The 27,196-nt window shown below is 49.1% G+C and overlaps 1 protein-coding gene across 1 annotated transcript; it reads left to right on the top strand.

Annotated features, from left to right (window-relative positions):
- Nucleotides 1-9,263: 9,263 nt before the first annotated feature.
- On the top strand, nt 9,264-12,338 carry FAM241B (family with sequence similarity 241 member B). Its single transcript, XM_069460658.1, has 4 exons — nt 9,264-9,331; nt 10,501-10,568; nt 10,730-10,856; nt 11,532-12,338. The coding sequence occupies exons 3-4, from the start codon at nt 10,764-10,766 to the stop codon at nt 11,799-11,801; spliced, it is 363 nt and encodes a 120-aa protein (XP_069316759.1). The 5' UTR covers nt 9,264-9,331; nt 10,501-10,568; nt 10,730-10,763; the 3' UTR covers nt 11,802-12,338.
- Nucleotides 12,339-27,196: the final 14,858 nt, after the last annotated feature.

Genomic DNA, 27,196 nt, shown 5'->3' with positions numbered 1-27,196 from the left:
AACATACACTGGGGAAAGGGCACCTTCTATAATAAATGATGCTGGGAAAATTGGATATCCATATGCAGAAGAATGAAACTAGACCTCTATCTCTCACCATACGCAAAAATCAACTCAAGATGGGTTAAAGATTTAAATGTAAGATCTGCAACTATAAAACTTAGGGAAAACACTTCAGGACATTGATCTTAGCGAAGATTTTATGGCTAAGACCTGAAAAGCACAGACAATAAAAATAAAGATAGACAGATGGGACTATACTAAACTAAAAAGCTTCTGCATCTCAAAGGAAAACATCAATGGAGTGAAGAAACAGCCTGTTGGATGTAAGAAAATATTTTCAAACTACTAATCCAACAAGGGACTAATATCCAGAATATACAAGGAATTCAAACAACACAGCAGTACAAAACAAACAAACAAAAACTCATAAACAAACAAACAAACCCTGAATAATCCCATGAAAAGTAGGCAAAGGACATTAATAGGCATTTCTCAAAAGAATACATAAAAATGGCCAACAGGTATATGAATAAATGCTCAACATCAGTAATCACCAGAGAAATGCAAATAGAAACCACAATGAGTTATCATCTCACTCCAGTTATAATGGCTATTATCAAAAAGAGAAAAAATAATAGATGCTGGTGAGGATGTGGAGAAAAGGGAATTCTTACACACTGTTGGTGGAAACGTAAATTAGTACATTATGGAAAACAGTATGGAGATTTCTCAGAAAACTAAAAATAGAACTGCCATATGACCCAGCAATCCCATTACTGGGTATTTATGTAAAGGAAACAGAATCAGTATATCAAAGGGATACCTGCACTTGCATGTTTATTGCAGCACTATTGACAATAGCAAAGATATGGAATCAACCTAAGTGTCCACCAGTGGATGAATGCGTAAAGAAAATGTGGCATATATACACATTGAAATACTATTCAGCATAGAAATGAATGAAATGATGTCATTTGCAGCAACATGGATGGAACTGAAGATCATTATGTACAGTGAAATAAGCTAGGCACAGAAAGACAAATATCCACATGTTCTCACTTATGTGGGAGCTAAAAAAGTTGATCACATGGAAGTAGAGAGTAGAATGACAAATACTAGAGGCTGGGAAGGGTGTATGGATTAGAGGGTGAAATTAAGAGAGGTTGGGTATTGGTTAAAAATACACAGTTTGATAGACGGAATAAGTTTTAATGTTCCATAACAGAGTAGAGTGACTATAGTCAGCAACAAAGTATTGTATATTTCAAAGTAGCTAGAAGAGAGAACTTGAAATGATACCAACACATAGAAATGATAAAGGTGACAGATACTCTAAATAACCTGACTTGATCATTACACATGCTAGGCATGTAACAAAATATAACATGTACCCATAAGTATATAAAATATTATTTATCAATAAAAAGAAATTAATTTATAGTAAAAATTTAAAAAGAAAATCTTAAGAAATCTACAAAAAAAAAACCAACCCAAGAAACAATAAGTAAGTTCAGCAAGATTGCACTTGCTGAACACATATAGGACATGTATACTGAAAGCTAAACAATGCTGATGAAAGAAACCAAAGAAGATATAAATAAATGGAAAACATACTATGTTCATGGATTGGAAGATTCAACATACCAAAGTTGTCAATTCTCTCTAAATTGATATATTGGTTTAACACAATCCCTTTTAAAATCCCAGCAAGATTTTTTGTAGATATAGACACATTTATTCTAAAATTTATATGGAATGGCAAAGGAACTAGAATGGCTAAAATAATTTTGAAAAAAGTAGACTGATGTTAAGTCTACTTGATTTCAAGACTTATTATAAAGCTACAGTAATCAAGATTGTGTGGTATTGGTGGAGGGATAGACACATAGATCAATGGAACAGAATAGAGGACTCAGAAAAGACACACACAAACATGCCTAACTGATTTTTGATGAAGGTACAAAAGGAATTAAATGGAGGAAAGATAGCGTTTTCAACAATCAAAGGAAATAAAAAGACATTCTATAAAAAAGACATCAGCATTAGAATGTTTATAGCAGCACAATTCACAATTGCAAAAATGTGGAAACAACCCAAGTGCCCATCAATATGTTAATGGATTAATAAAATGTGGTATATGTATATCATGGAGTTCTACTCAGCCATAAAAAACAATGGTGATCTAGCACCTCTTGTATTATCCTGGATAGAGCTGGAGCCCATTCTCCTAAGTGACGTATCACAAGAATGGAAAAACAAGCACCACATGTACTCACCATCAAATTGGTATTAACTGATCAACACTTAAGTGCACATATAGTAGTAACATTCATAGGCAGGAAATGCCTATGGGGTAGGACAGAGCCACCTCACCTCCCAGCTCTGCCCTTAGCAGCCAGTGTGACCTCTGGTGAGCCTCAGTTTCTCAATGTGTACCATTCAGATGGTGCTGTCTAGGAACCAGTCCCTGCCACCGTCGTGAGGAGGAGTTACCCAGTCAGCAAGATGGCCCAAGGATGGACTGGATGTCAAGGTCAGTCACACTTCCATTTGAATGCTTGCTCTGCTACTCACCAGCTGGGTCACCTTGGGCAAGTGATTCAATCTCTCTGAACCTGGTTCCTCATCCATGAAATGGGGGTGATAATTCCCATCCCTATGTTTGTAACAGGAAGTAATGAGATGACAGTAGAGTCGAGACCTTAGCCATAGACATTTCCTCACATGGGGGTGGGGCTCTGCTACCTTTTCTGGTTGTTTTACTTCCTGCTCCAGCAGAAGGTGGCTCTGGGAGAGGCTGGGCTGGAGACACTGTCTGTTCTTGTCTGGTTTAGGGACTGTCTGCCCCTCCTCCCCCTTCCCCCAGCAGGCCATAGGGCTCAGCACCATTGAAGTTTCAGGCCCAAACTTCAGCCAGGCCCTGAACATATGTTCTACCCTGAAAGGAACAATGGGGCCTCCAGGCTTAATTAAGACCCCACAAAAAACCCTCAGCTGGGCTGGCCGCATTCTCTGCGTTTGGTTCCTTTTTTGCTCACCCCACCCCCACACTGCTGTTTCTGCTACTTCCTCTGTGGAAGGCATGAAAGGCGTCCAAGACACTTTGGCTCCTCCACACTCCTGCTCCTCTATTCTCACAATCTGACCTCCCTCCACTCTTTTGGGACCTGGAGTAACAGAGGAGGCTGCCTGGGTTCCGGTGCCAACCTGCCCTGTGCCCCCAGGCCCAGCTGTGGAAGCAGGCGCCCAGGGAGGGCCTGCTTCGCTTCCATTCCCCGCAGGGCTGCCCACCCCAGGCTGGGACTCTCTGGCTAACTCATGGGCTCAGCCTGGCCCTGGTCTGCCACCTGATCTGGGTTTTAGAGGGAGATTCTGCAACAGGTGGCTGCACTGACTCTAAGGTGGTGCCCCCGTTCTGAGAACTCTAGCTGCGCCCTTGGGTCCAAGTCTATCAAAGGGCTGAGCACAGCATAGGCACACAAGAAATTTTTATGTTGAATGAATGTATGAATTTTTACTTATTTAACAAAGCTCATGTGCTGTTTATTGCATGCCTAAGAGCTATTAATTCTTAAAATAGGTAGTATAATCATTTCTATTTTACAGACGAGACAATCCAGGCACAGAGAGATTAAGCAAATTGCACAAGATTACACAGCAAGTAGGTAGCAGAGCCAGAGGATACAAACCCAAGTGGACTGGCCCGCGAGGCCACACACTTAGTCCCTGCCTAGGCTGCTTCTAATGGAAGAACAGATCCATTTCACCATCACCCGATAAATGAACTTCCTCGGTTCTGTTCCTCCCTTTTCCCCCTGCAGTTCTACAAATTATAAGAAAGTGAATGTCCATGAAACCACTAACCATGTCAAGAAATCGAACACTGCCAAAGCCTCATACCTTCCCCCGCATCAAGTGCAAGCCCCTTGCTGGGCACAGCCCCTCTCTCTCCCCTAGAGCTAACCACTAACTTTTTGGTAATAATTTCTTTGCTTTTCTTTGTACTTTTATCACCTCGATATGTATCCTTAGACAATATAACTTAATTTTACTTTCTTTTGATCTTCATGTAAATGACAGCATGTCATAAGATTAATTTTGCTTCTGGCTTCTTTTGTTCAATATATTATTTTTATGATTCAACTATGGTATTGAGTGTAATTGAGTTCATAGTCTTTATTACTGTATAGCATCACATTGTATGGCTCTGCTATGTTTTATCCATTTGACTTTTATGGACCTTTGAATTGTTTTTCAGTTTCTATTATGAAAAATGCTTGTATACATGACCTGGTACACATGAACACTCACTTTTGTATCTTGGCTCATAAAGAATGCAAATATTCACCTTTCCTAGGCAACTCCAAATCATTTTCCAGAGTGGTTGTACCAATTTACACATCCACCAGCAGCAATGGGAACAGTCATTGCTGCACATTATCACCAATACTTTTTCAATATAGTCTATATGATGAGTGTGTGGTAGTATCTCACGATGGTTTTAATTTGTATTTCTCTGATTGTCAATGATGCTGAGCACTTTTTAAAAGTTTCTTGGCCATTTGGATTTCTTCTTTTGTAATGTGCCTGATCAAATCTTTTGCCCATGTTTTTATTGGCTGTCTATATGCTTATTAATTTGTAGAGGTTCTTTATATATTCTGGATGTAAGTTCTTTGTTTTGGCCATATGTATCACAAAAAAACCTTTTCTTAAATACTGTTTTGCCTTTTTTCTTTTAAAAAAACATTGTCTTGATAAATAGGAGTTACTAGTTTTAATGTAAGTTTAAGGTAATAAAATTGATCATTTTCTTTATGGTTGGCATATTTTATAGTGTGTTAAAAAATTTCCCCTACTCTGAGATCTAGAATAAATATATATATGATTTATATTCTAAATTCTTTGTTGTTTTGCCTTTGATATTTAAGTCTACAAAACACCTAGTATTTATTTTTGGTATTTGTAGAAATATGTGAGGTAGGGATCCAACTTCATTTTTTTTTTCTGATATGGATACCCCATTACTACAGCATCATTCATTAAAAAGATTGTCCTTTTCCTACTGTTCTGTACTTTCATTTGCCCATAAATTCTAATTTATGGGTATTCCTAGATTCTATTTACTGATTGGTCATTTTGTTATTTTTGTACCCAGATCACAATTTCTTGATGTCTTAATTACTATAATTTTAAAATTGGATGTCTGCTTCCAGGAAGGTGGGGTAAATATACTTTCCCCCCATTCTTCCTATTAAGTACAACTAAAACCCCTGTACATTATGTGTAATCAATCATAAAAAGACTTTGAAAGGTGGAGAGAAGAAGGCAGACTGGTTGGGGACTTTGGATCTGAGGGATGACAACATGGTGGTGCATTCCCTGGGTGTCCCTTTTGGCTCATATATCCCAGATAAGGAGCTGAAGAAGCTGGCAACCTGGAAGCAGCCAAAGGTATAGACAATAAAAGCCCCCTGAAAACCCACTCTGTCTAGCTAAAGTAGGAGGAAAGTTACCTAGCAAGACAGAAAGCTTTTAGACAATAACTGCTCTACTCTAGCCAAACACCACAGAAAAAACCCACACCTGCAAAGGACAGGTGGTGAGCCTAAACTTCCACCCTTGTGAGGCTATAACAAGGTATCCAGCACCCCTGCTGGAATAGTGTCAGAGGCAAAATAGGAAGTCAGTACTTTTATCCCCATTAGCTGATAATGTGCTTCTCTCCCACCATGGTGTCAGTAGAGACCATCTAGGGAACAGAAAATGCCATCCCCTCCAGCAGTGACAAGGAGTACTTCCTCTTCCAACTTGGGTGCTAATGGAGGCTGAGTGGTGAACCTGGACTTCTACCTCCACATATCATTAATGATGTAGTGTCTTTCCTTCCTCTGATGGAGCACTGACTGAAAAATCCCGCTAAAACAGAAGGTTTAATAGGACCCAGAATCTCCTAACATAATGTGAAGATGCTCAAGTTTTATTAGAAAATCACTGTCGAAACTAACAGTGAAGAAGATAGCAAATCAAATGAAAAAAGACAATTAATAGATGCCAACACTGAGAGACAGAGATGTTAGAATTACCTGATAAAGATTTTAAAGCAACCATAATAAAAAATGCTTCATTGAGCAATTATGAACACACTTGAAATAGTGCAGAAACAGAAAGCCTCAACAATGAAATAGAAGATATAAAGAAAAACCAAATGGAAATATTAATAGAAGATATAAAGAAGAACCAATGGAAAGGGGAAATAAAAAATACAATAATCAAGATAAAAGGTTTAGTAGATGGGCTCAATAGCAGAATGGAATCGGTAAATTGGAAGATAAAACAATAGATATTATGCAATCTGAATAATAGAGAGAAAATGGACTTAAAAAAAGAGAACAGAGATTCAGGGACCTGTGAGACTATAATGAAAGGTCTAATATTTATATCGTTGAAATCTCAAAAGGAGAGAAGAAAGAATGAGACTGAAAAAGTAGTTGAAGAAATAATGGCTGAAAACTTTCCAAATTTGGTGAGAGATATAAACCTTACTGATTTAAGAAGCAGAATGAATCCCAAATGGGAAAACCCCAAAGAAATCCATCCTAAGAACATCATAATTAAACTTCTGAAAATAAAAGACAAAGAAAATATCTTGAAAGCAGCCAGAGGAAAAATGACGTCTTATCTATAGGGGAAAATGATTCAAATGACAGCAGATTTCTCATTAGAAACCATGGAGGCCAGAAGGTAATGGTACAATATTTTTCAAGTGCTTAAAGAAAGAACTATCAACACAGAATTCTTTTTTATTTTTCTCCAAATAGAAAGGAAACAATAAAAGAAAGACCTTGGGACATTAGGAAGAAAAAAATACTATGGTAAGCAAAAATATGGGTAAATATGACAAATTTTCCTTCTACCTTTGAATTTCATGAATTATATTTGACAGTTAAAGCAAAAATTGTAACACTTTCTGATGTGGCTCTACATGTATATAGAGGAAATATTTAAGAGAATTACAGTATAATGAGAGTAAAGGAATACAAAGGAAAGTAGTTCTTACACTTCATCCAAAGTAGTACGATGATGACCCTCGTAAACTGTGATATGTATATATAACGTAATACCTAGAGCCACCACTAAATAATCTATTCAAACAGATATACTTAAAAAATACTATAGATAAAGCAAAATGGAATTTTAAAAAATGTTCAAACAACCCACAGAATGGCAGGGAAAATACAGGGAAATGAAGGACAGAGAGAACAAACAGAAACAAAGAATAAATTGGCCGACTTAAGCCCCAAGACATCAGTAATCACATTAAATGTAATGGTCTAGATAATCCAATTAAAAGGCAGATTGGCACAATGGATTTAAAAACATGATCTAACTATACGCTATGTATAAGAAGCTCACTTCAAGTATAACAATATAGTCAAGTTGAAAGTAAACGATGGAAAAAAGGTATATCATGCAAACATTAATTAGAAGAAAACAGGACAAAGTAGACTTCAGAGCAAGAAAAATTACCAGAAACACAGAGAGAGAGAGACATTGTATATGATAAATTAATCAATCCACCAAGAAGACATATCAAACCTAAATTGTATGCACCAAATAACAGAGCTGCAAAATATGTGAAGCAAAGGAGAAATAGACAAATCTATAATTATAGGTAGAGATTTCAATACCCCTGTCTCAATAATTGATAGAACTAGACAGAAAGTCATCAAAGATATAGAAGAGCTCAACAATGTCATCAACCAACAGTATATAGTCAAGATTTATTGGTCATTACATCCAAAAGGCAGCAGAATACACATTCTTTTCAATCACTTATGAAACACTCACCAAGAAAGATCATATTCTGGGCCATAAAAGAAACCTCAACAAATTTAAAAGAATTGAACTCATACAGAGTATATTCTCTGACCACAATGGAATTAAACTAGAAATGAATAACAGAAAAATAACAGAAAATCTCCAAACACTTGGAGACTACACAACCCCCTTCGACATAATCCATGGGTTAAAGGAGAAGTAGCAAAAATTTAAATAAAAATATGTTGAACTAAATAAAAATGGAAACACAACATGTCTAAATTTGTGGGGCACAGCTAAAAGAATGCTAAGAGGGAAACTTATAGCCCTCAATGTTTATACTGAAAAAGAGAAAAAGTCTCAAATCAATAATCTGAGCTTCCCCCTCAAGAACTTAGAAAAAGAAGAGCAAAATTAACCCAAAGCAAGTAGAAGAAAGGAAATAATAAAGATACGAGCTGGAATCCATGAAATTGAAAACAGAAAAACAGAAAAATTAGTGACATAAAAGCCAGTTCTTTGAAAACATTGATAAGATTGACAAACCTCCAGCAAAAGTGAAAGTCAAGAGAGAAGATACAAATACAAACATCAGGAATGAAACAGGGATGTCACTGCAGACTCTGCAGCCTAGCTGCCCTGTAGCCACGTGGTTCATTCTCGCCAACGGAATGTGAGGGAAGTTGTGTATGCTACATCCACAATACTTTAAAATAAATCACTAGCCCTCCATTTCTTCCTTCCTGCCTTTCCATGGGCTGCACATGTCAAAGAAGTTGGTGAGCCAGTTTTGATGATGCAGATAAGAGCAGCATTCCAGGGTGTTGGGAAGCAATGAGCTAGGAGGAGCAGGAAGGAGGCAGAGGTTGATGTTCACTCCTTCCAGGTGGCGCCTTTTGCCAGAGTGTATTTCTGGCCCCAGCTCAAAGGCACCTCCTCCAGGAAGCCTGCTGCAGTTAGCTGCACCTGCCCCGTTCAAGCCTCATCTTCCCCACTGGACTTGGAGCTCCTTGAGGGTTGGGTTGGGCCCTACTCGAGGGGCATGCACGGAGCTGGCTCAGCAAGTCACACTCGTGCTCTGAACCTGTGTCCGCCCTTCCTCCCAGGCCAGGGAGCCCCCACCCTCTTGAGTTTTCCTCCTTGGGCTTCGCTTGCCTTTCCTCCCCTGCTCCTTCCTCCTTTCTCTCCTTTTCTTCCCCACTTCTCTTCTCCCCATCCTCTCTCCTGCATCCTCGACGCCTGCCCTCTCGTCTCCCGCCCCCTGTCTGTCTCCGCCCCTGTCTCCGCCCCCTGTCACCGCCCCCTGTCTCCGCCCCCTGTCTCCGCCCCCTGCACGGCTCGCGTCGGGCCGGCAGCTGCAGTGCCCCCGGAGGCCTGCAGAGGGGGCTGCTGCGCCGCCGCTCGGCCGCGCCCCTCCGGCGCGCGCTTCCTGTGAGGTCAGGTGGGAGGAAGCGGCCCCGCAGCCGCCGCGAGTGGACGCCGCCGAGGCCGCGAGCCGCGCCTGCAGGTGGGTGACCCGCACGGGACGGCGCGCATCCCTCGCCGCCCCGCGAGCCTGGACTGGAGCCGGCGTGAGGCTCGGCGGCCGGGGCTCGGCGGCCCGGGCAGCGCCCCTGCGCAGCCCCCTACCCGTGGCGTCAGGTGCGCCGAGGGCCGGCGCCTGTGGCCCACCCGGCGGGGGCGGGATGACAAAGCACAAAGAGGCTGCGGACGACCACGACCCACCTGGTCTGCTCCAGGGCCAGCAGCCTTCAGAAAGGGGACCCGCCTGTCCCAGGCTCCAGGTCACGGGCAAGAGGACAGCGGCTCTTAACCCTTTTTGGCATGTGTATCGCGGGGGCTTTCGAGAATTTAGATGGAAACTGTGGCTCATCAGAGAGCAGATGGCCTTTACTCAGGCCCGGGGAGAGGCTTGGTAGGGCCCCCAGCGGAGGGACGTCCGGGGTCCGCGCAGTGGAGCCTTCCCAGAGCCACGCAGCATCGCCATCCCATATTTTGGGAAGGCTGGGCGCCGCCCTCCTGTTAGCAAGGGCCGGACTGGTGTTACCTGAGCGGTGAGGGACAGGTGAGGGGCGTGCCCTCTGCGGCAAAGGTCTGCTTTTCTGAGCAGCGCAAGGGCTGCCCGGCTGGTGTGTTCTGCTGCCAGGCGGTGGATCTAAAGTAACCCTAAGGGGCCCGGATCTCCAGGCCGTGTTCCTGGAGGGAGAAGGCCCAGGTCCTTGGCACTTATCCCCTGGGGGAACAGCACACTGGACCCATTTTTTAACGGAAGGGAAATTGAGCCACACTGAGGATCCTGGTGGCCCGGACCCCTGGTTTAGTACCCAGAGGGACCCCAGAGCTAGAGTTCCTGGCTTCCTGTTCTTTCTCTGCTGCCCATAGGTGTATGATCCCTGGAAAACCACTAAACCTCCCTGTGCCTCAACCTGCACAAGAGCTGTGTGCGCTAGTACCTACCTCAGAGGGGTGTGGTGGGGCTTAAGTGAGCCGTGCCTCCGTGGGCTTTCCACAGTCCATAGCAAGGACCCTAGGCCCAGCTGTGATGCCGCTAGTGGTTGGTGATCAAATCTCCTTCTCCATGGATCCTTTCTGATAGTTTTCCTAGTGGACTCAACGTCTGAAAGATTTTTTTCTGGCAAACGACTTGCATTTATTTCTCCCCTTTTTATTAATCAGGCACAGCATCTGCTCAGCGTGGGTCGCCTGTGTGAGCACCACTGAAAGAAAGCATCCCTCAGTTTCTGGTAAAATTTTTCCTTCAAGGTTTTTGAGGTTAGGGAAAGAATCACCCTCAGGCCCTCATGATCTTGGTCATAGATCACCAAGAGTTAAGAGTGAGGGAGTGGTGGGACTTCCGTGTCACGTGGCTTCCATCGGGGGCCCCCACCCTGGCCATGCATTGCAGGTGCAGCCCACAGGCGCCCACAGCTCCTGGGAAGATGGTGAGGATCTTGGCCAATGGGGAAATCGTGCAGGATGACGACCCCCGAGTGAGGACCACTGCGGCGCCGAGAGGTAGCACTCCTCGACAGGTGGGTACCCATCCCTGTGGCAGGGTCAGCTGGCCTCCGCTGTACTGATTGCTCCTGGCTCCCAGAAGTCTCTCTTGCTGGCCATTAACCTTTGCTGGCCTGAAGCCCTCTTTGCAGAGAGCTGGGAAGTGAGTGCATTGTTGCCCAGTCCCTGCCCCCCTCCTCCCTCTGCTGGGCAGCCTCCCCAGACTTCAGGCCCAAGAGCTCATGCTCCTTTAACCTGGTTAGCAAACCCCACTGCAGCTAGTATGTTTCTTTTAAGAGTCTGTTGGGTGAGAAAGGAGCTGGAGAGGGAGTGGAGGAGGTGAGGCCGTGGCACAGAATCATCATTTTAAAGAAAGGAGTGATGGGTGTTAAAAGTGCCTGCCCCAGAGCCATGCCCTGCTGTCCAACCTGCCTCAACCACCTGCCCTCTTCTCTGTTCTGGGCACCTTCTCCCCCGGGGAATGACGTGGGGAATACGGACTGGCATTTTCCGTGCTCTGAGAGTTCATAACTCGATTGTTGGGGTTCTTATGGGTGGCATCCTGGGATTGCTGAAAAAGGAGGGTGTGGCCCAGGATGGCTGTAGGGGAGAGCGGGGCCCAGCTTAGAGGGGTTGTCTCCTGGCTGGTGCCTCAACTCCAGGGAAGTATCCTCTGGATTCGTTCATCTCTCTCTGTCTTCACCTTCCAGAGCTTTCTCAACAGGGGCCATGGTGCCCCCACAGGGGGTGCCGGACCCCGTCAGCAGCAGGCAGGTATCAGGCTGGGTGCTGCTCAGTCCCCCTTCAATGATCTCAACCGGCAGCTGGTGAACATGGGCTTCCCGCAATGGCATCTTGGCAACCATGCTGTGGAGCCGGTGACCTCCATCCTGCTCCTCTTCCTGCTCATGATGCTCGGCGTGCGTGGCCTCCTTTTGGTGGGCCTGGTCTACCTGGTGTCCCACCTGAGTCAGCGGTGACCTCTGGGGGTTGGTTGATGGGGGCGGGTGTGTCAAGAGGGACTTACTGGGTCTTGGTGCGAGAGCAGAGGGGATCTAGTGGTGCCCTGAAGGTGTGATCAGAGAAGGGGCACAGGTGTGTGTTTCCCCCTTGTGTTAAGCATGAGGCAGAGAGAGACTCCAGTCCAGCATTCCCAAAGCATGGGGTGGGTAATACGATGGTTCCCTGAGATGTTTTTAGGTGGCATAGGGCCTGCATTAAGTGGCACAAAATGAGAGCAAGAAGGGGATTCCTTTTCCAATTCTCTTTCAGTCCTTTTATGGCAAGAAGAAAGTCTCAGCGTGGTGCCAATGTGTTCTAATGCCTCTGGAAGGCGTGCTGACTTCCCGTCTGCCTAGGGAGCAGGACATGGGCGTAGGGCAGGGGAGAAGTTTCCAGACTTTTATAGCACTGTTTTGTTTTATTGATATATTTTTATTGGCTACTTATTGTTTAGGACAAGTGGTACTGGCGTTCTATTTATTGTGACATTTTCAATAAATAGATTTAAGTAAAAAGGAGTCCATATGAAGAAATTTGTAAATAATTATACAGCCACATGCAGATCTGGAAGACATGGGTGAAGGTAGTTTGGGAGTGATTGGGTTTGGGGACGAGGTAGCAGCAGGCATTTGACCTTGGAGGGTGGTTTGTAAGATTTTCTCCATAGGGTCCTAGAGCTGGGAGGGGAGGTCCAGGTAACACCTGGGCTTGGACCCCTTGGCCGATACGTGGTTGACTTCTAGGCTCACTCTGAGATGCTGGACTTGAAGGTCAGCTTGTGGGGTGGGGTCCTCTGGCCAGAAAGGCAGGTGAGGCTGTAGGGTCAGGAGAGCCGGGGCACAGGTCTGAGGTCTCCCTCGCCCAGCCCCCTTCAGCCTCCTAGGCCCCGTCAGCCCTGGCTGCAGCACGCCGTCCTTAGAAAGCAGTGCATGTGGGTGGAGGATGCCCTGCTTTCGTGAGAGGAGGCCTGGCGTTCTGGCTCGTGAGTCCCGGGTCTGCGTGGGGGCCCTGCCAGGGGGAGGTGTGGGGTGGTTGAGGCTCTGGGCCCACAGGGGGATGAGGGCTATTTATAGGTCCGAGAGAGGCTGCGTGAGCCTGAGGACTTTGCTGGCCCCGGCACTAGATTTCTCACTCTCTTCTCTGGATCCTCCGGGTTTGGTTGTTTGGGGGAGGAAGGCACATTCTGGAGTCGCCAGGGCTGGGGGAGGATGGGGGGAGGGGGGTGGGTTCCATCCCTTCTGAGAGCCGCTGCACTGCCCAGAACCTTCTCCGAAGGCTCCCGTGCCTGCTGCCCTTGAGGGGCTGGCGGCCTTCATCACACACCTTCCTGGGGGAGCGCTGTGGCGTTGGAACAGGACTCCTTTCTCAAAGACTGTTTTCTGTGGCTTTATTTCCCGCTGGCAGTTGGAACACATGTTCCCTTTATGATGGGCGTAGAGAACAGAGGGGCGCTGGGCTTCTGGGGGTGGGGTCTGGCTCCCAGCATCTGTGCTGGGGCCTGGTAAGGAGAAGCTGGTGCCTGTTCCTGTGGCATCTTCCCCTGCCCTGGCATATCTGCCCACCTGCTCCCCCCGCCCCAAGCCCCCGAGGCTCTGGCCCACCAGCCACAAGAAGTTCCTGCCCCACATCCCCTTAAACTCCCTCCTCCCCTCAGCTTGTCTCTCGGGGCTGGGTTTTCCCTTTCATCTCCCCCTTTCAAAGGTATGGGACTCTCTGAAGAAGTATTGAAAGTGGACCCTGCAGTGTATAAGACGCCGGGTCCCTCTGGTTTGAATGCCCTTGGTGGGGCTCTCGCCTGTGCTGAGGACTCCCGGGCGTGGACACATTCTGCACAGGCAGAACCTCGTTGCTCTGGTGGCCAGATGCAGAGCCGGTGGCTTTCTGAGGGAGCCACGCTGCCTTGGCCTAGCTGGTGTCCTGATCGGAAGCTCACTGAGGAGGGTGGGCTCTTCCTCCTCTGCCCGCACCCCTCCCCACCGCCCGCTGTGTGACAGGAGCCCCCAGACTGGGCCGCATTGCTGGTTCTAATCCCACCCAAGAGGGCAGATTTTAAGGGAGGTTTCTGCGAATCACCAGGGCTAATCCTTAGAGCTCTGTGTCTGCACGTCAGGTTCGATTTGCAGCCCGGCTGCCTCACTCCCTCGCTCCCACCCACGTGAGCCCCCAGCTCAGGTCTCAGTGGGGCTGCAAAGGAGAGTACCTCCTCCACGGGGTGGCTTTGATTCCCTGGCTGGTGCCACCTGGTGAATGGAGCTTCTGGGATCTCTGGGATCTCACTTGCGTCTGTTGCTGCCGGATCTCTGGGCCCAGCCGGGCTCCTGGGCCCACCCTTCCACAAGTTCCAAACCTCTGGCTCGTAAGCCCTACCTCTCTCCACCCTGCAGCCGTCCCTGGAGGTGGGGGCCACACTTCCTGCTCCTCAGGGGGAGACACCAAGCCTGAGATCAGGTAAAACAGACTCAGTTCCCTCAAGGAGCCTCTCCTGGCTCCCTCCTTCCTGGGACGGGGGCCTTTTGGCACAGGCAAGGGGTCAGGCTCCTTCACTGGGGACCATCTGTGAGTCTGAGAGGAGGCCCAGTGGTCAGAGCCTCTGCCTGCATGGATGCCTGGACCTGAGGACAGGAGGAAAGCTGCCCCCTGCCCTGTGGTACCTGGGCAGCGGAGGAAACCTGTTTGCATTCCCAGCTCTGCTCTTCATGGGCCCATGACCTTGGATGGTTCACTTAGCCTTGGTTTCCTCATCACTAAGGAGGATGATCTGGGCCCTGCCTGCCTCTCAGAACCTTTCAGGGGCTCGCCCGAGGCACGGTGGGTGAGAGACAGACAGAGGTGTGGAAAGAGGGACCGTACCAGCGCCCAGGCTGCCTCTGCACACGCTGCACCTTGGCCTGGACCAGGGGCCTCAGCTCCAGAGTGGCCACCATGTCCCAGGCACCTAGGAGCCCTGGCTGGGGTGGTGTTGGGCTTTTAAGAGCACCCTCCCCAGCTGTTAGGAGAGAGATACAGCTGCTTCTCTGTGCCCCTGCATGGTGAGGGCCACTCTGGTCTGAGTGTCAGGACTGGATGGTGTTTGCTGAGAGCCAAGTGGGGTGCCCAGCCCTGTGCTAAGCACTTTATACCATTTAATTGTCACTAGAAATTTATGGCACAGGTACTGTCACTGTCATCTTTATTTCACTGCTGAGGACACTGCAAAGGGTTTAAAACTTGCCCCAGGACCCAGAACAAACTGGGTAGAAGCTGGGATTCAGACGGGCCCACAGCCACGCTCTTCGCCACTCCTCTCGTCACCCCCATCAGAATCTCCTAGAAACCTGTGACAGATACAGATCACCAGGCCTCACCACCTGCTGGGACCCATCAGGACCAGCCTGTGCCACTGTCAAACCAGCTCTGTGCGGACAGAGGGCACAGAAGTGGGTGTGAGGGTGCCGGGCCGCAGTCACTGAGTGGGGGTGCAGCTCTGTCCCCTGCACGCCCAAATGCATGGTACTGTCATAGCGTACGGACACAAGGAGGAATCCAGTGATCTCTCAAGGGGTCTCTGCAGGGCTGTGTGGGGTGGTTGGGGTGGGGGCACAGAGCCCTGCTGCCTAAACTAGATGGGGAGAAAACCTGTGGCTCCCAGCAGGGCACGACACGGCTGAGCAAGCTTACGCCTCCTTGTGCAGCTACCCAGGGCTCGAAGGAGCAGCACAAAGGACAGCAAGTTCAAGAAGCAGGAGTGACAGCTCCAGTGGCATTACAGAGGGGTGTGTGTGTGTGGGTGTGTTTCTCTGATCTGCTGGTTTGTGGATGGTGGGGAGCTATATGGCTTCAGGGACTCAGAGCTTGGAAGGAGAAATTTGAAGGTGCTCAAGCTGAAGCCTGAGGCCAGCTGCCTCAAGTGGCGGGGCAGGGTAGCACTGGGCTGGGAGCAGGCCCGGTCTGCACCCCCTGGGGCGTGGGGTCTTGCTGGAGGCCCTATGCAGGGCTCCCACTCCCCAGCTCCATCTCTGTGAGCCAGCAGCCAGCCACGGCACAGCGCATCGTCTCCCTGTACCCTGTGTCCTTGTCCGCACCGCCTAGGGCAGGGGCTCAAGCACATTCATTCGTGGGATGCACGTAGCACAGTTTCTGCCACCAAATCAGCACTTGATGATGTTACCATATTCACAGAGCAATGGCATTAGGATTTACGTAACATTTTTTTTTACAGCATTCACATTTTACTTAAATTTATTTTTAAAAGGAAGCCTCGCATCGCTATTGTAAATGAAATACCAGCATTACTTGCCACTCATAGTAGGTATTCGTGCAAGTAAATCCAGTACAGAGACAGTAACATTGTTCCGTTTTAGCTGGCCGCTGTGGTTGTCCAAGGCTTCAAGCCTGACGCCTGCTTTCTTTGTTGCCGAGTCGGTCTGCGAGGGTTTGGAGCGGTGCTAAAGACTGACTAGCACCACACGGAGACATTGACCTTGACGGACTCGGAGGACTGAAGAGAAATGAAAAGGGAACGATGCTCTCGCTACACGATTCCGTGCTGTGTCTGTGAATTGTTTATAGTCATCTTATGCGTCACCCAAGTCATTTCACACCCTGTGGGAAACATGGTACGATCTTGGGCAGGCTATTTTTAAAAATTCAGTCTTTGCAAGGTAATGCATTCACATGGATCAAACAATAAATGCAGAGAAAGGTCTCACTCTGCCCCCACCCCACCCTGTCCCCATCATCCCTCCACCCTGTAGCTACTGTCCTTGGTGTCTTTTAAATCCTTCCAGAATAGTTATGCAAACATGAGCAAATGTGAATATGTAATTTTTTTTCTTATTTTTATACAAACAATGGAAAATGAGACATTTTCTGCCCCTTGCATTTTTCACTTAGCAATGTATCCTGGACACATGTCATATGTCTGTGAAGAATTGCTCCATTCTGTAATCTTTTGGTGTTTGAGCTGTTGACCTCTCTTGGCCTCAGCAGAGTTGACTGTACCATTGGGGCTCGGCCCATTGGCCCCAGAGGGCCCTGCAGCTCTGACCCTGTCACTCTGCAGGGTTTTCTGTGAAGCATGGGGATCCTGACAGGAATGTCTCCCTTTTTCCAGGCCCTGAGTGGGGAAGTCACAACCTGATCGATTTTCCCAGTCCCCTTTGCAGTCAGATAGGGTGCAATTTCTGCCCTCACCTGGCTCCTCGAAGGAGGAGTGGTGGCGGCTCACCTGACAGCTGCTTTCTGAGTCACGCTGCACCCCAAGGTGGGGAGCAGCCCTCTTCTGACCTCCTTCATTCTGGAAAAACAACGGCGCCGAACCAGATTTCCGTGAAGTCCCCTTTCGGCTCTGAAATCGGACGCTACCTGCTGCTTGATGGACTTTGCTGCCACCTGGCTTGGCATTGCCAGCGTCGCTCCCCCACTTCTTCTGCCACCCCGTTTTTTTTTATTTCATCTTATTGTTATGGGGGATACAGAATTGCAGGTTACATACGTTGCCCATGTACCGCCTTTCCCCCCAAATCAGAGCTCCAGGCTTGTCTGTTCCCCAGGTAGTGCGCATTGCACCCATCATGCAGGTATATGTCCCTCCCCCCCCACCCCCCCTTCCTGAGTCAGCACCTTCAAGCGTTACCATTCCCCAAACGGTGCGCAATGCACTCATTGTGTAGGCATACCCCCATCCCCTCCCCCACCCCCCACCTCAGTCTGATATCCGATTGGTGTCGTTCCTAGATGTGTATTTAGGTGATGTTCAGGGAAACCAATTTTCTGATGAGTACATGTGATGCTTGTTTTTCCATTCTTGGGATACTTCACTTAATATAATGGGTTCCAACTCTCTCCAGGAGAACCATAGAGATGTTGTATCTTCATTATTCCTTATAGCTGAGTAGTATTCCATGGTATACATATACCACAGCTTACTAATCCAATCATGTATTGATGGGCATTTGGGTTGTTTCCACATCTTTGCGATTGTGAATTGTGCTGCTATAAACATTTGGGTACATGTGCCTTTGTTACAGAATGACCTTTTTTCCTTTGGGTATATGCCCAGTAATGGGATTGCTGGGTCAAATGGCAGGTCTACTTGAATCTGTTTAAGATACCTCCATAATGCTTTCCACAGGGGTTGCACTAGTTTGCAGTCCCACCAGCAGTGTATGAGTGTTCCTGTCTCTCCACACCCACGCCAACATGTGTTGTTTTGGGTTTTTTTGATAAAGGCCATTCTCATTGGGGTTAAGTGATATCTCATTGTGGTTTTGATTTGCATTTCTCTGATGATTAGGGATGTTGAGCATTTTTTCATATGTTTGTTAGCCATTCTTATATCTTCTTTCGAGAAGTTTCTATTCATGTCATTTGCCCACTTTTTGATAGGGTTGCTTGATTTTTTCTTGCTGATTTTCCTGAGTTCTAAATAGATTCTTGTTATCAGTCCTTTATCTGATGTGCCACCCCGTTTTTGATGAACATCTGGACTAAGGAGGTTAAGGGAAGCCATGAAGAGTGATTTAGCCCCAGGCTTTCTTTAGCTCTGAACTGGATAATGAACTGTTGGTCCCCTTCTGCACGGAGCTGGGAGAGCCCAGCCATCTTGGTGTGGAGACCTGAGGGATTGTGAACGTTGTCCCATGGCGCCACCTGGTGGAATATCTGGGTGGGAGCACCACCTCCCTGCTGCAAATATGCCGCAGATGCTCTCATCCCAGCTCCCGCCCCAGGTGAGCACTCACCTCCATAGCCCCAGGCTTGCGATTGCCTTATATTGTGGTGAGATTTCTGGTGGAGAGCACGCACAATTCCATTATAATTTCCTATGGACTGTGGTCTTGGCCTGGGCTAAGCCCTATGCCAGGAGTGCTCATGAGGCTCATCTCATTTCATCCTCTCCCAAACAAAGAAAAATAGATGTCTTTCTCTTCACCCAGATGGTGAACGAGGCTCAGAGAGATTAAAGTAATTCACACGTGGCCGCACAGTAGGTAGGCGGCAGATCTGGCCTGCCTCTCCCGCCTCTGGCTAACTGTGAGTGTGGGAGCCCTAGTGCTGACTCCCAGGAGGAGGATCTGTCACCAGGGTCCCTGGGGCCCAGTCTTGAACCAGACCTGCTAGTATTCGAGCTTTCAGTGTAGGAGATGGAATGAATGAGAAGGTTCAGACGTGGGTATTTTCTAGCCCAGGGTTGCCGTCATCAGGTTAGGTGACCCTGGGGGAGGGACTTGGTCACTTTCTAAGGCTGTGCTCTCTCTAGGCGGGACTGGCTATATCCAGCAGCGCCTGCCAGCACCTCACACTTGCCTGTCCTCGACCAGGGTCCAGGGCCCAGTGCTTTCCCTTGATGAATGTGACACTGGTGACAGGGCTGTCATTGATGACACAGGGTCCATTGTAGTGCTTCTCTCTTTCATCAGAGGCAAGGAGCCGGCGAGTCAGACAGATCTCCCACTTGCTAGTTCTGTGCCTTTGGGCAAATTACTTACTGTGCCTCAGTTTCTCCATCTGTGAAATGGGGACATGTGTCATCTAGGGTGGAAGTGAGGTACAGATGAAGGATGTGTATAAGGTACCTGGGGAGGTACAGCCACAGACGAGGGTTGGTAACAGGCCACTTCCTGTGGTGCTTGTTAGTGAAAATTGGCTGTCTCAAGTCAAGAATAATTAAAATATAAGTTGCTTTTGAAATTCTGGGAAAAAAATTGGAAAAGTTTCCAATATGGCTACTCATCAGTATGGTGCAATTAAGCAACGCACCGCCTTGGCCTATGCGAGAGCCCTGAGCAGTCTGAGACGGTGGTTTTATTGCAGCTTTGAGTTCAGCGAATCCTGAGAAACCGCCTTCTTCTGATGAAGTGGCTGAACTCTGGACGCTGCCAGCACGGGAACGTACGGGACGAGGAACGTACACGCACCTTGGACGAGGTGTTCCTTTTCCTGCGACAGTGGTTCCTAGTCTTGGCCACACAACCTATTCACTGGGCAGCTAGAAAACACGGAGCGCGGGTTCCATCCCCAGAGCCACGATCTGCCTTTCTCTAGGCAGGAGCTGCTCTCTCCCTGGGGAGTGGGGTTTATGGCTCCCGCCCTCCACACACCAGGCTGAGTTTCCCAGGGCAGGGGCCATACTTGGTTCTTTTTTTGTGTTCCCAGCCCCCGACAGAGGGTCTGGCTCTTAGTCAAAGCTTAGGGATTGTTCAGGGAGTTGCGTGAGAAGGCTCAAGGCACCAGCCCAACTGAAGGGAGGAGGGGACCCCAAGACCGGGGCTTGCCCTTCCTGCCCGGGCCAGGGTGGATCCTGGTTACTTCCGGGTCACCGGTGCACTCAGGGGCTTTATTCTCCAGTTATAAGTGCAGGCGGGTCTGCCCTCCTGCACATGGGGCAGAAGATGGGGGAGGGAAGAAAGGAAGGAGGGAGGAAGGGAGGGAGGAATGAAAGAACCTGAGTCAACAGTGTAAATGTAGTCCTGAGCCAGGGGTCAGGGGTCCCTGTGACATCTGCCTGCATCCCTGTGTCTCTTTTAAATGAAGCAGCAACCCTCTCGTGACGTCCACCAGCTGAGAGAACCCCTGTTCCCCATCCCCCTTAGCTCCCCCTGCTCTGGGAGCTGGGGGATCCCTTCTCAGGCTGTAGTCTCTGTGCTCTCCTGTCCCTTTTCTGCTGTGATTCTCCTTGGAGTTGGGTCACAGACAGGCCCAGCCCAGGGTGCAGAGGGTGCAGTGCTGTCGGGACACACAGATGTTGTGGAAGAGATGTGCTGTGGCCTCGCAGCTCAGGAGGCGAGTGCAGCGTTGCCCTCTGGGTGCACGTGCCAGCTTCTTGTTTCCGCCACGGTATTCCCAGGGGAGTTAGACTCTTGCCCTTTGCTTCTAAGCCCTTGAGAAACCAAGGCCTGTTCTACCTGGGCTCTAACTACCAGTGATCCAATTATGTGGGTTGGAACTCAAATGCTCTCAGGGGCCAGGCGGGGGACTGCGAGAACCATGTGAAACAGCTGGGTACCCTGCGATAGGGAGAAGTGTGGCCCGTGGAGAACTGAGCAGGGCATGGTCTAAAGGCATCAAGACGGTACACAGCGCCACGCAGATCAAGGCTGCTGCTGCCGCCAGCAGGGGCCGCAGGCTCCTCCTAGCTCATGGTAGGTTCTGGAATCTGTGTCCTGCCCCCAATAGCTGTGTGGTCTCAGGGAATTAGCACCCCTCCCCCTAAGCCTCAGTTTCTCTCTATAAATGGAGAAAATAACACCCTCTCTTGGGGTTGATGTGCAGAGAAAAGTGAAGTTATATATTCCTTAAATATTGCATAAAATAGTCTTGATATAGCACCTGTATTTGTTTCCTAGACTGTGTAAAAAATTACCTAAAACTTAGCAGCTTAAAACAACACACATTTGGTATCTTGCAGTTTCTGGCTCAGTGGGTCCTCCGCAAGGCTGCAAACAGGGCCAGTCAGGGATGGGTCCACTTCTAGGTTCCCTGGGTTACTTGCTGGCAGAATTCACTTTCCTGCAGCTGTAGGACACGTGGCAGCTTGTTTCTTAAAAACCAGCAATGGAGAAAGACTGTAGAATGAGTCCCCTAGCTGTAGACATCCTGGCACCTTTGCCACATTCTGTTGGTTAGAAACAAGTCACAGGTCCACTCAGGGAGGGGATCAGAGAAAAGCAGGAACACTGGAGGCTGGGGTCAGGGGGTCACCTTCAGCCCACCCGCCATAGCCCCGGGCGGATTGCTGGCCATTATTGCGAACGACTGGGGGCCTCCCCTGTGGCAGGCAGTGTGTGCAGGATTTCATACGTGTTACTCCAGCTATTTTAATTGTATTATGGACAAATGAAGGCTCAGAAAAGCCAGGCAACTTACCTGAACTCACCCAGCAAGTAAGCGGCAGGATTTAAATCCAGGTCCCTCTGTTGCCCATGTCTCAGGTCTTCTGTTGACATCACACTCAAGGTCAGGGGCAGCTTGAATCCAACCCTGAGGAGCCCTCCGACTCTTTAAGGTACTTGCTTTGGGTGTCAGTTATCTCCTTGGGTTCAAGTCCTTTAACTCTTGTTCTGTCAGGCCCTCTGTCCTTGGCTGCTGAGTCTCTCTGTCCCACCTTCCTTTAGTTCTGTCCCCAGACATCTCTAGAAATGGTTCCAGCTTTTTGCCCCAGAGTTACATCCTCCTCGATTTGTCTGTCCAGTGATTCTTCTGTCTCCTGTCAACTCATCTCGTTCAATTAAGGTAATTCGACAAACAGCTACTGAAACCCCCCTCTGTGGAAGCCTAGTGCTGGGCACTGCACCCCACCTCTCCCCAAGCTTCTTCCAGGCTAATGAGCAGGCAACGTGTTCACTATGACTCTAGTCCTGTGAGTCGGGCTTTTTGGGGACAAGGACAGAAAAAACTAAAACAACATTGTCCTTAAAATAAATGTCATTTTCTCTCTATAAGTCAGGAGTAGACAACATAGGGAGGGTTTGGGCACCTGCACAAAGTTGTCAGGAATGCAGGCTCCTGTCATCCGGTAGCTTTGCCTCATGGTCCAAGGTGGCTGCTAAACTCCAGCCGTTGTGCCCACATTTCCACCAGCAGGAAGGAGGAAGAGGCAAAGATGAATTCTCCCTGACCAGCCAGACCAGGTCAGCTCCCTGGTCACATGCTCCCTTGGCACTTTTGCTTCCCCTTCAAAATGAAGAGTAGCTCATTTGTGTCATTGTTTGTTTGATGTCCATCCACCACTCTCCCTTGCCTCCCACCAGACAAGAAGCTCCATGAAGTCTGGCATTGTGTCTGTCTTCTTTGTTGCTCTAGTCCTGCTGCCGCCACAGTGCTTGGCGTATAATAGGTGCTCAACTAATAGTTATTGACGGAGGAAACACTTGAGATTGTACTTTATATGTGTTCTTGAAATTAGGATGGGTTGGAGTTGGCCTGGCCCAAATCCGGAGTCTTCTGAATTGAGTCTATGATGGTGAGTGCTGCCAAGGGCTTTGCACGCATTACCTCGTTTACTCTTCTCTTCAGCAGAACCCAGAGAGCTGATCTGCCACCACCTCCAATTAGCAAATGGGAAAATGGCGCAAGGTTGTGAAACTGCCAAGCAGGAAAGCTGTGATTTGAACTTGGCTCTGACTCAAAGCCGTGTTCTCTTACCTGGTGACTTTCTGCAAATGCAGGGTGCCCACAGTACCCTCCAGCCTCCTCTCCTGCAGCCCTGGCTCCCTCGATGGCTGGCAGACAGCTCAGCAGTCATATGTTCAATCGCAGATGCCCAGGAAGCGTCCCATGCTGAGTGGCATTTCACCTGCATGTGGAGGAACCTCCTGTGTGGAAGGGCAGTGGGAGAATGCGGGTCCCCCAGCTGTCCTCCTCTAGAGAATTGCAGGAGTCCTGTGGTCCAGGGGCTCTTCCAGACCACAGCGGAGGGGTGGGTGGGGCTGGGGCGAGCAGGGCTTGTCTTGCAGTGGGTGCTGTGTGTGCCGGGGCTTCAGCTTCTGCCTCCCTCTCGGTGGGGCCCATCTGGTAAAGGGGAGGTGATGGGAACTCTGGTGCCCACCCGCACTAGGCCCCCTTGAACCATGCGGTGGTCACAGAGACCCCAGCCCATGGAGCAGTGCTGAGAGACACTGTGGGAGGGGCTCTGATTCCCCACCAGACTCACCCAAATACTCCAGGGAGCGACTAGATTCTGGCTGGAGTCAAGGCACTCAGAGACTGTCCAAGCTATAAAGAGCCCTGAGGGGTAATTTGGTCCAAAATTCTGTTGCACAGACGTGACACTGAAGCCCAGCGAGGCAATGCACTTGCCAAGATCACACAGCTGATCAGTGTCAGAGCTGGGACTGGCTCTCCAAGCCGGATGCCTGCTGTGGCTCACTTGACTGAAGGATCCATCTGGCCCTCTGGCCATCTGAGGTGGCTTGGCGGAGGGTCTTAGGTGACACCTGGCTTGAAGAGGTAGGTCCCTGGCTCTGCTGTGGAGGATGTGCTGGGACCACCAATTTTGGTCATTGCTACCTTGCTTCCAGTGGCCACCAGCAGGTGGCGCAAGGCACCTAGTTGCCTCTTAACTTCAGGCAAAGGGAATGGCAAACCGCGGTCTGAGGGCCACCCTCTTTGGCTCCCTTGTGCTGGGGTCCCTGGGGCAGAGGAGGGAATGGAGGCCCCAAATGGGGTTCCTCTGGTTCCAGACCCTTCGGAGGGTTGCTGTAGGGTAGGGGACTGGGCACACAGGATACTCATCTTGAGTAAATGACAACCAGCAATGGGATAAGAGCAACGAGGATGGGTGGGTGGGTGCCTTGGCTCCAACTGGGTGCGACTCATCCTGGGCTCCAGCCCAGACCTCTTTGCTTTGCTCAACTCGCCGGCACATTCCCTCACTTGGCACACGGGGCACTTCCTTCTCTGCTGGGAAAGGGCCAGGGAACTCAGGATGCCCAGAGTGGCTGTCTGGATCCTGGGACCTTTCTTCTCCTCCCTCCATCTTTCCCACTCTCTCTCTCCATCTCTCCTTCCTGTCCTCTCCCTGCCCTCCTCCTGCCCTCCTCTCTTCCACCCCTCTTGTCTCTTTCTCACTCTCGCCCCATCCCAGTCCCCCCAGGGACCTTGCAGATCTAGCCCCCACCCCCAGCAACTCATCTGCGAAGGCAAACAGGGACCAATACCAGTGGGTTTCTAGGATGTGGTTTCCATGGCAACAGTGCATCTCCTGCCTCCTCGGTGCTGAGCCCTGGGCAGGTTGCCGTGGAGACTCTCACCTCATTGAGGAGTGATTTGTGGGACTGTTTTTCTTCTTTACTTCGTCTTCTTCCTTCCCTGCAGAAATTCTGCCAGCCCAGATGGCTCTTCCCCGAGTCACGGCAAACCTGGAAGCCTTCTCCAGAAGGCTTCCCACCCAGGGCCACTGACACCTGGACAGCATTTTGTTTACACAAGGTCCCCCTGGTAACCTCCCTCTCTCATAGGGTGGGTGAGGCTTCCCTAAAGGCTGCCTGAGTGGTCGCCACAGAGAAACGGGCCAAAGCTGACCCAGTTCCCACCTCTTTTGCCCGCAACACCCTGTGAGGCTCTTGCCCTGTTGTATGCAGCCAACGCATGTCAACCCCAAGAGCTTCTGTTTGGCAGAGTCCTCGTGGCTTTGGACAGAGGGTGAGAGACAGTAAGGAAAAGAGGGACGTGAACCAGGCACAAGAGGTAGGTTAGGAGAGGGAGAAGCCCCGGGTAAGGGAGGTGGGGACCCTGGGGGAGCTTAAGAGAGAGGAGGGGGTGGAGGGTGGCAGTTCAGGTCACCAAAGCAAGCCAAGCCGCAAGTCCAGAGCGGGAGTATTTCTCTAGTGTTAATGCCCTTTATAAATCACTGCGCAGCCCCAAACCCAAAACAGGCCTCTTCTTTCTCTGCCAAGTAGAGAATGTGTTTGTCGACATAAAAACATATTAAGCACATTGTGGCCTTTCCCTCCCCCCCCCAAGTTGAAAGCCATTACAATAATTAATTAAGGCAGGAGATTAATTAAAGAGTCGTTTCCCCCCATTTTCCTCGAATAGATCAATCAGGGGGCGGGGGAACATGTGCTGCACTGCAGACAGAGAAGGGGCCTCGAGGGGAGACGGAGGGGCAGAGAGGTTTGCAGACACAGCCAGAGACAAAGGACATTCGTGGGAGGGGCCGGGGCTGCGGCTGAGGGGCTGGCAGGGGGCCTGAGGAGGAGAGAGCTTGCTCCGCTTGGGCTTGGAGGGCCTGGGATTGGCCTCCCTCTTGGTTTTCACAGCGGGAGGGTCTCTGTCACCATGGAAACAGGTCTGGGGGACAAGAGGAACATTAGCCCTTGCTCCTGGGTTCCCCTCTGTGAACCTGTGACAGGCCAGCCCGGGGGTGGGATTTCCACGTGAGCACAGTCCAGGCCCCAGGAGGCCTCTGGGTGGCACCGTGTGAGGGCCGGTGCCCTCCAGTGCCCAGCCTGAAACCAGCTCACAGTGCGACCACCTTCAGGCTGACGACCAGCCTGGCAGTTCTCTTCTCCAGGTGCGCCACATGCAGACAGGACAGGCTGGTTTTAGCTCAGGCTGAGAATTGTTAGTCTTTTAGGTAACTTTTCTCATTTTGCCGAATTTGAGATCTTAACGATCCATCCCTTCCTTGCTCCCTACCTCTCTCTCTTCCTCTTTCTTTCTTATTCCTTTGACCAATCTGTTTTCTGGCTTAATTTTGTATTTCTAAGAAATATTTATATGATGTTATGTTTCATGTGTGCATAATGGGTTTAACCCACTCCCTCCTGTGTCTCTGTGTTGCTTACTTTTGAGCCTTCCAGAACTTTCTGATTTGTCAAAAGCACTGCTCTTGCGTTTTCTTATTTTGCATGATTTTTTTGTGTTTTTAAAATATTTCTGATAACCATTATAAAGGGGTGAGGCTCCCTAGATGATTCTCCACCATCTCCGCTGACATTGTTTCCTCCTTTCCGTAATTTTATTTTAGGGGTTGTGTATCTTGGTGCATCTGGGTGCCTTGTGTGGACTCAGCAGCCCTTCCTGTTGAGATAACTCAGCAGAGGTGAGCAATGGGGGAGAAGCTCCTATAGCACCTTAGTGCTTTATCCTCTGTCACATAAAATATAGCCACGAATTGTGAAAAATACTAAGCAGGCAAAAAAGCTGGGTTCTCTGAGAGAGAGTAGCAAAGACCCACTTTAGGTTGGGCCAGGGGGAGGTGACATTTACGCTGCAACAGAAGTCAGACAAAGTGAGCAGTGAAGGGTGAAGGTCCCCAGCAGGGGTGCAGCTGCCGGAAGCTGATGAAGCTTCAGTCCTGGGGCCCCTTGGTGCACTGGAGCCTTCCAAGGCCCTAGGAGTGGCCCCAACAAAGTGTCCTCATGGTCACGTGTTTTTGTAAGACTTGCATGAATAAAGTGCTTTCACTGAGATCAGTTAAGAGCACTGTCTTCTCCTCCCTCCACTTTGCTCGGTGCTTGAGTGATCGGGCAGTGGATGCTGAGTCGGGAAGAGTTGGTTTGGGTTTAGGGAGATGTATGCACGCGGTTGTGGCACTTCCATGTACGGTCAAGGTCAAGGCCATCGTGGGGCGGGAATGACGGCTCCTGCGCTGTCTTACTGCCAGCTGTGCTGGGCAAGAGGGTGCGGAGCCTGGGGTTGCCCTGAGCGGCCCTTTTTCGGGCAGGGAGCGTGGCAGGTGAGGAGTGGAGGGGAACGAGGCCAGGAGTGTGCAGAGGCAGAAGCTGGGCTGGAATATTGTTTTTGATTTTGTGATGTTTGTGGAATTCATCAGCTTTTTAAAACCTGTAATTGGTTCAGATTTTTCTCATTCTAAATACATTTTCACTTTTGTACCTAATTTTGGTTTTGGATTTCTGAATTCGTTTTTTAAGAACCTCCTGCCCTC

This window comes from Eulemur rufifrons, chromosome 28, assembly GCF_041146395.1.
Source record: "Eulemur rufifrons isolate Redbay chromosome 28, OSU_ERuf_1, whole genome shotgun sequence".
In the NCBI taxonomy this organism is placed as follows: Eukaryota; Metazoa; Chordata; class Mammalia; order Primates; family Lemuridae; genus Eulemur; species Eulemur rufifrons.
This window is presented reverse-complemented; position numbering and strand designations above follow the sequence as displayed.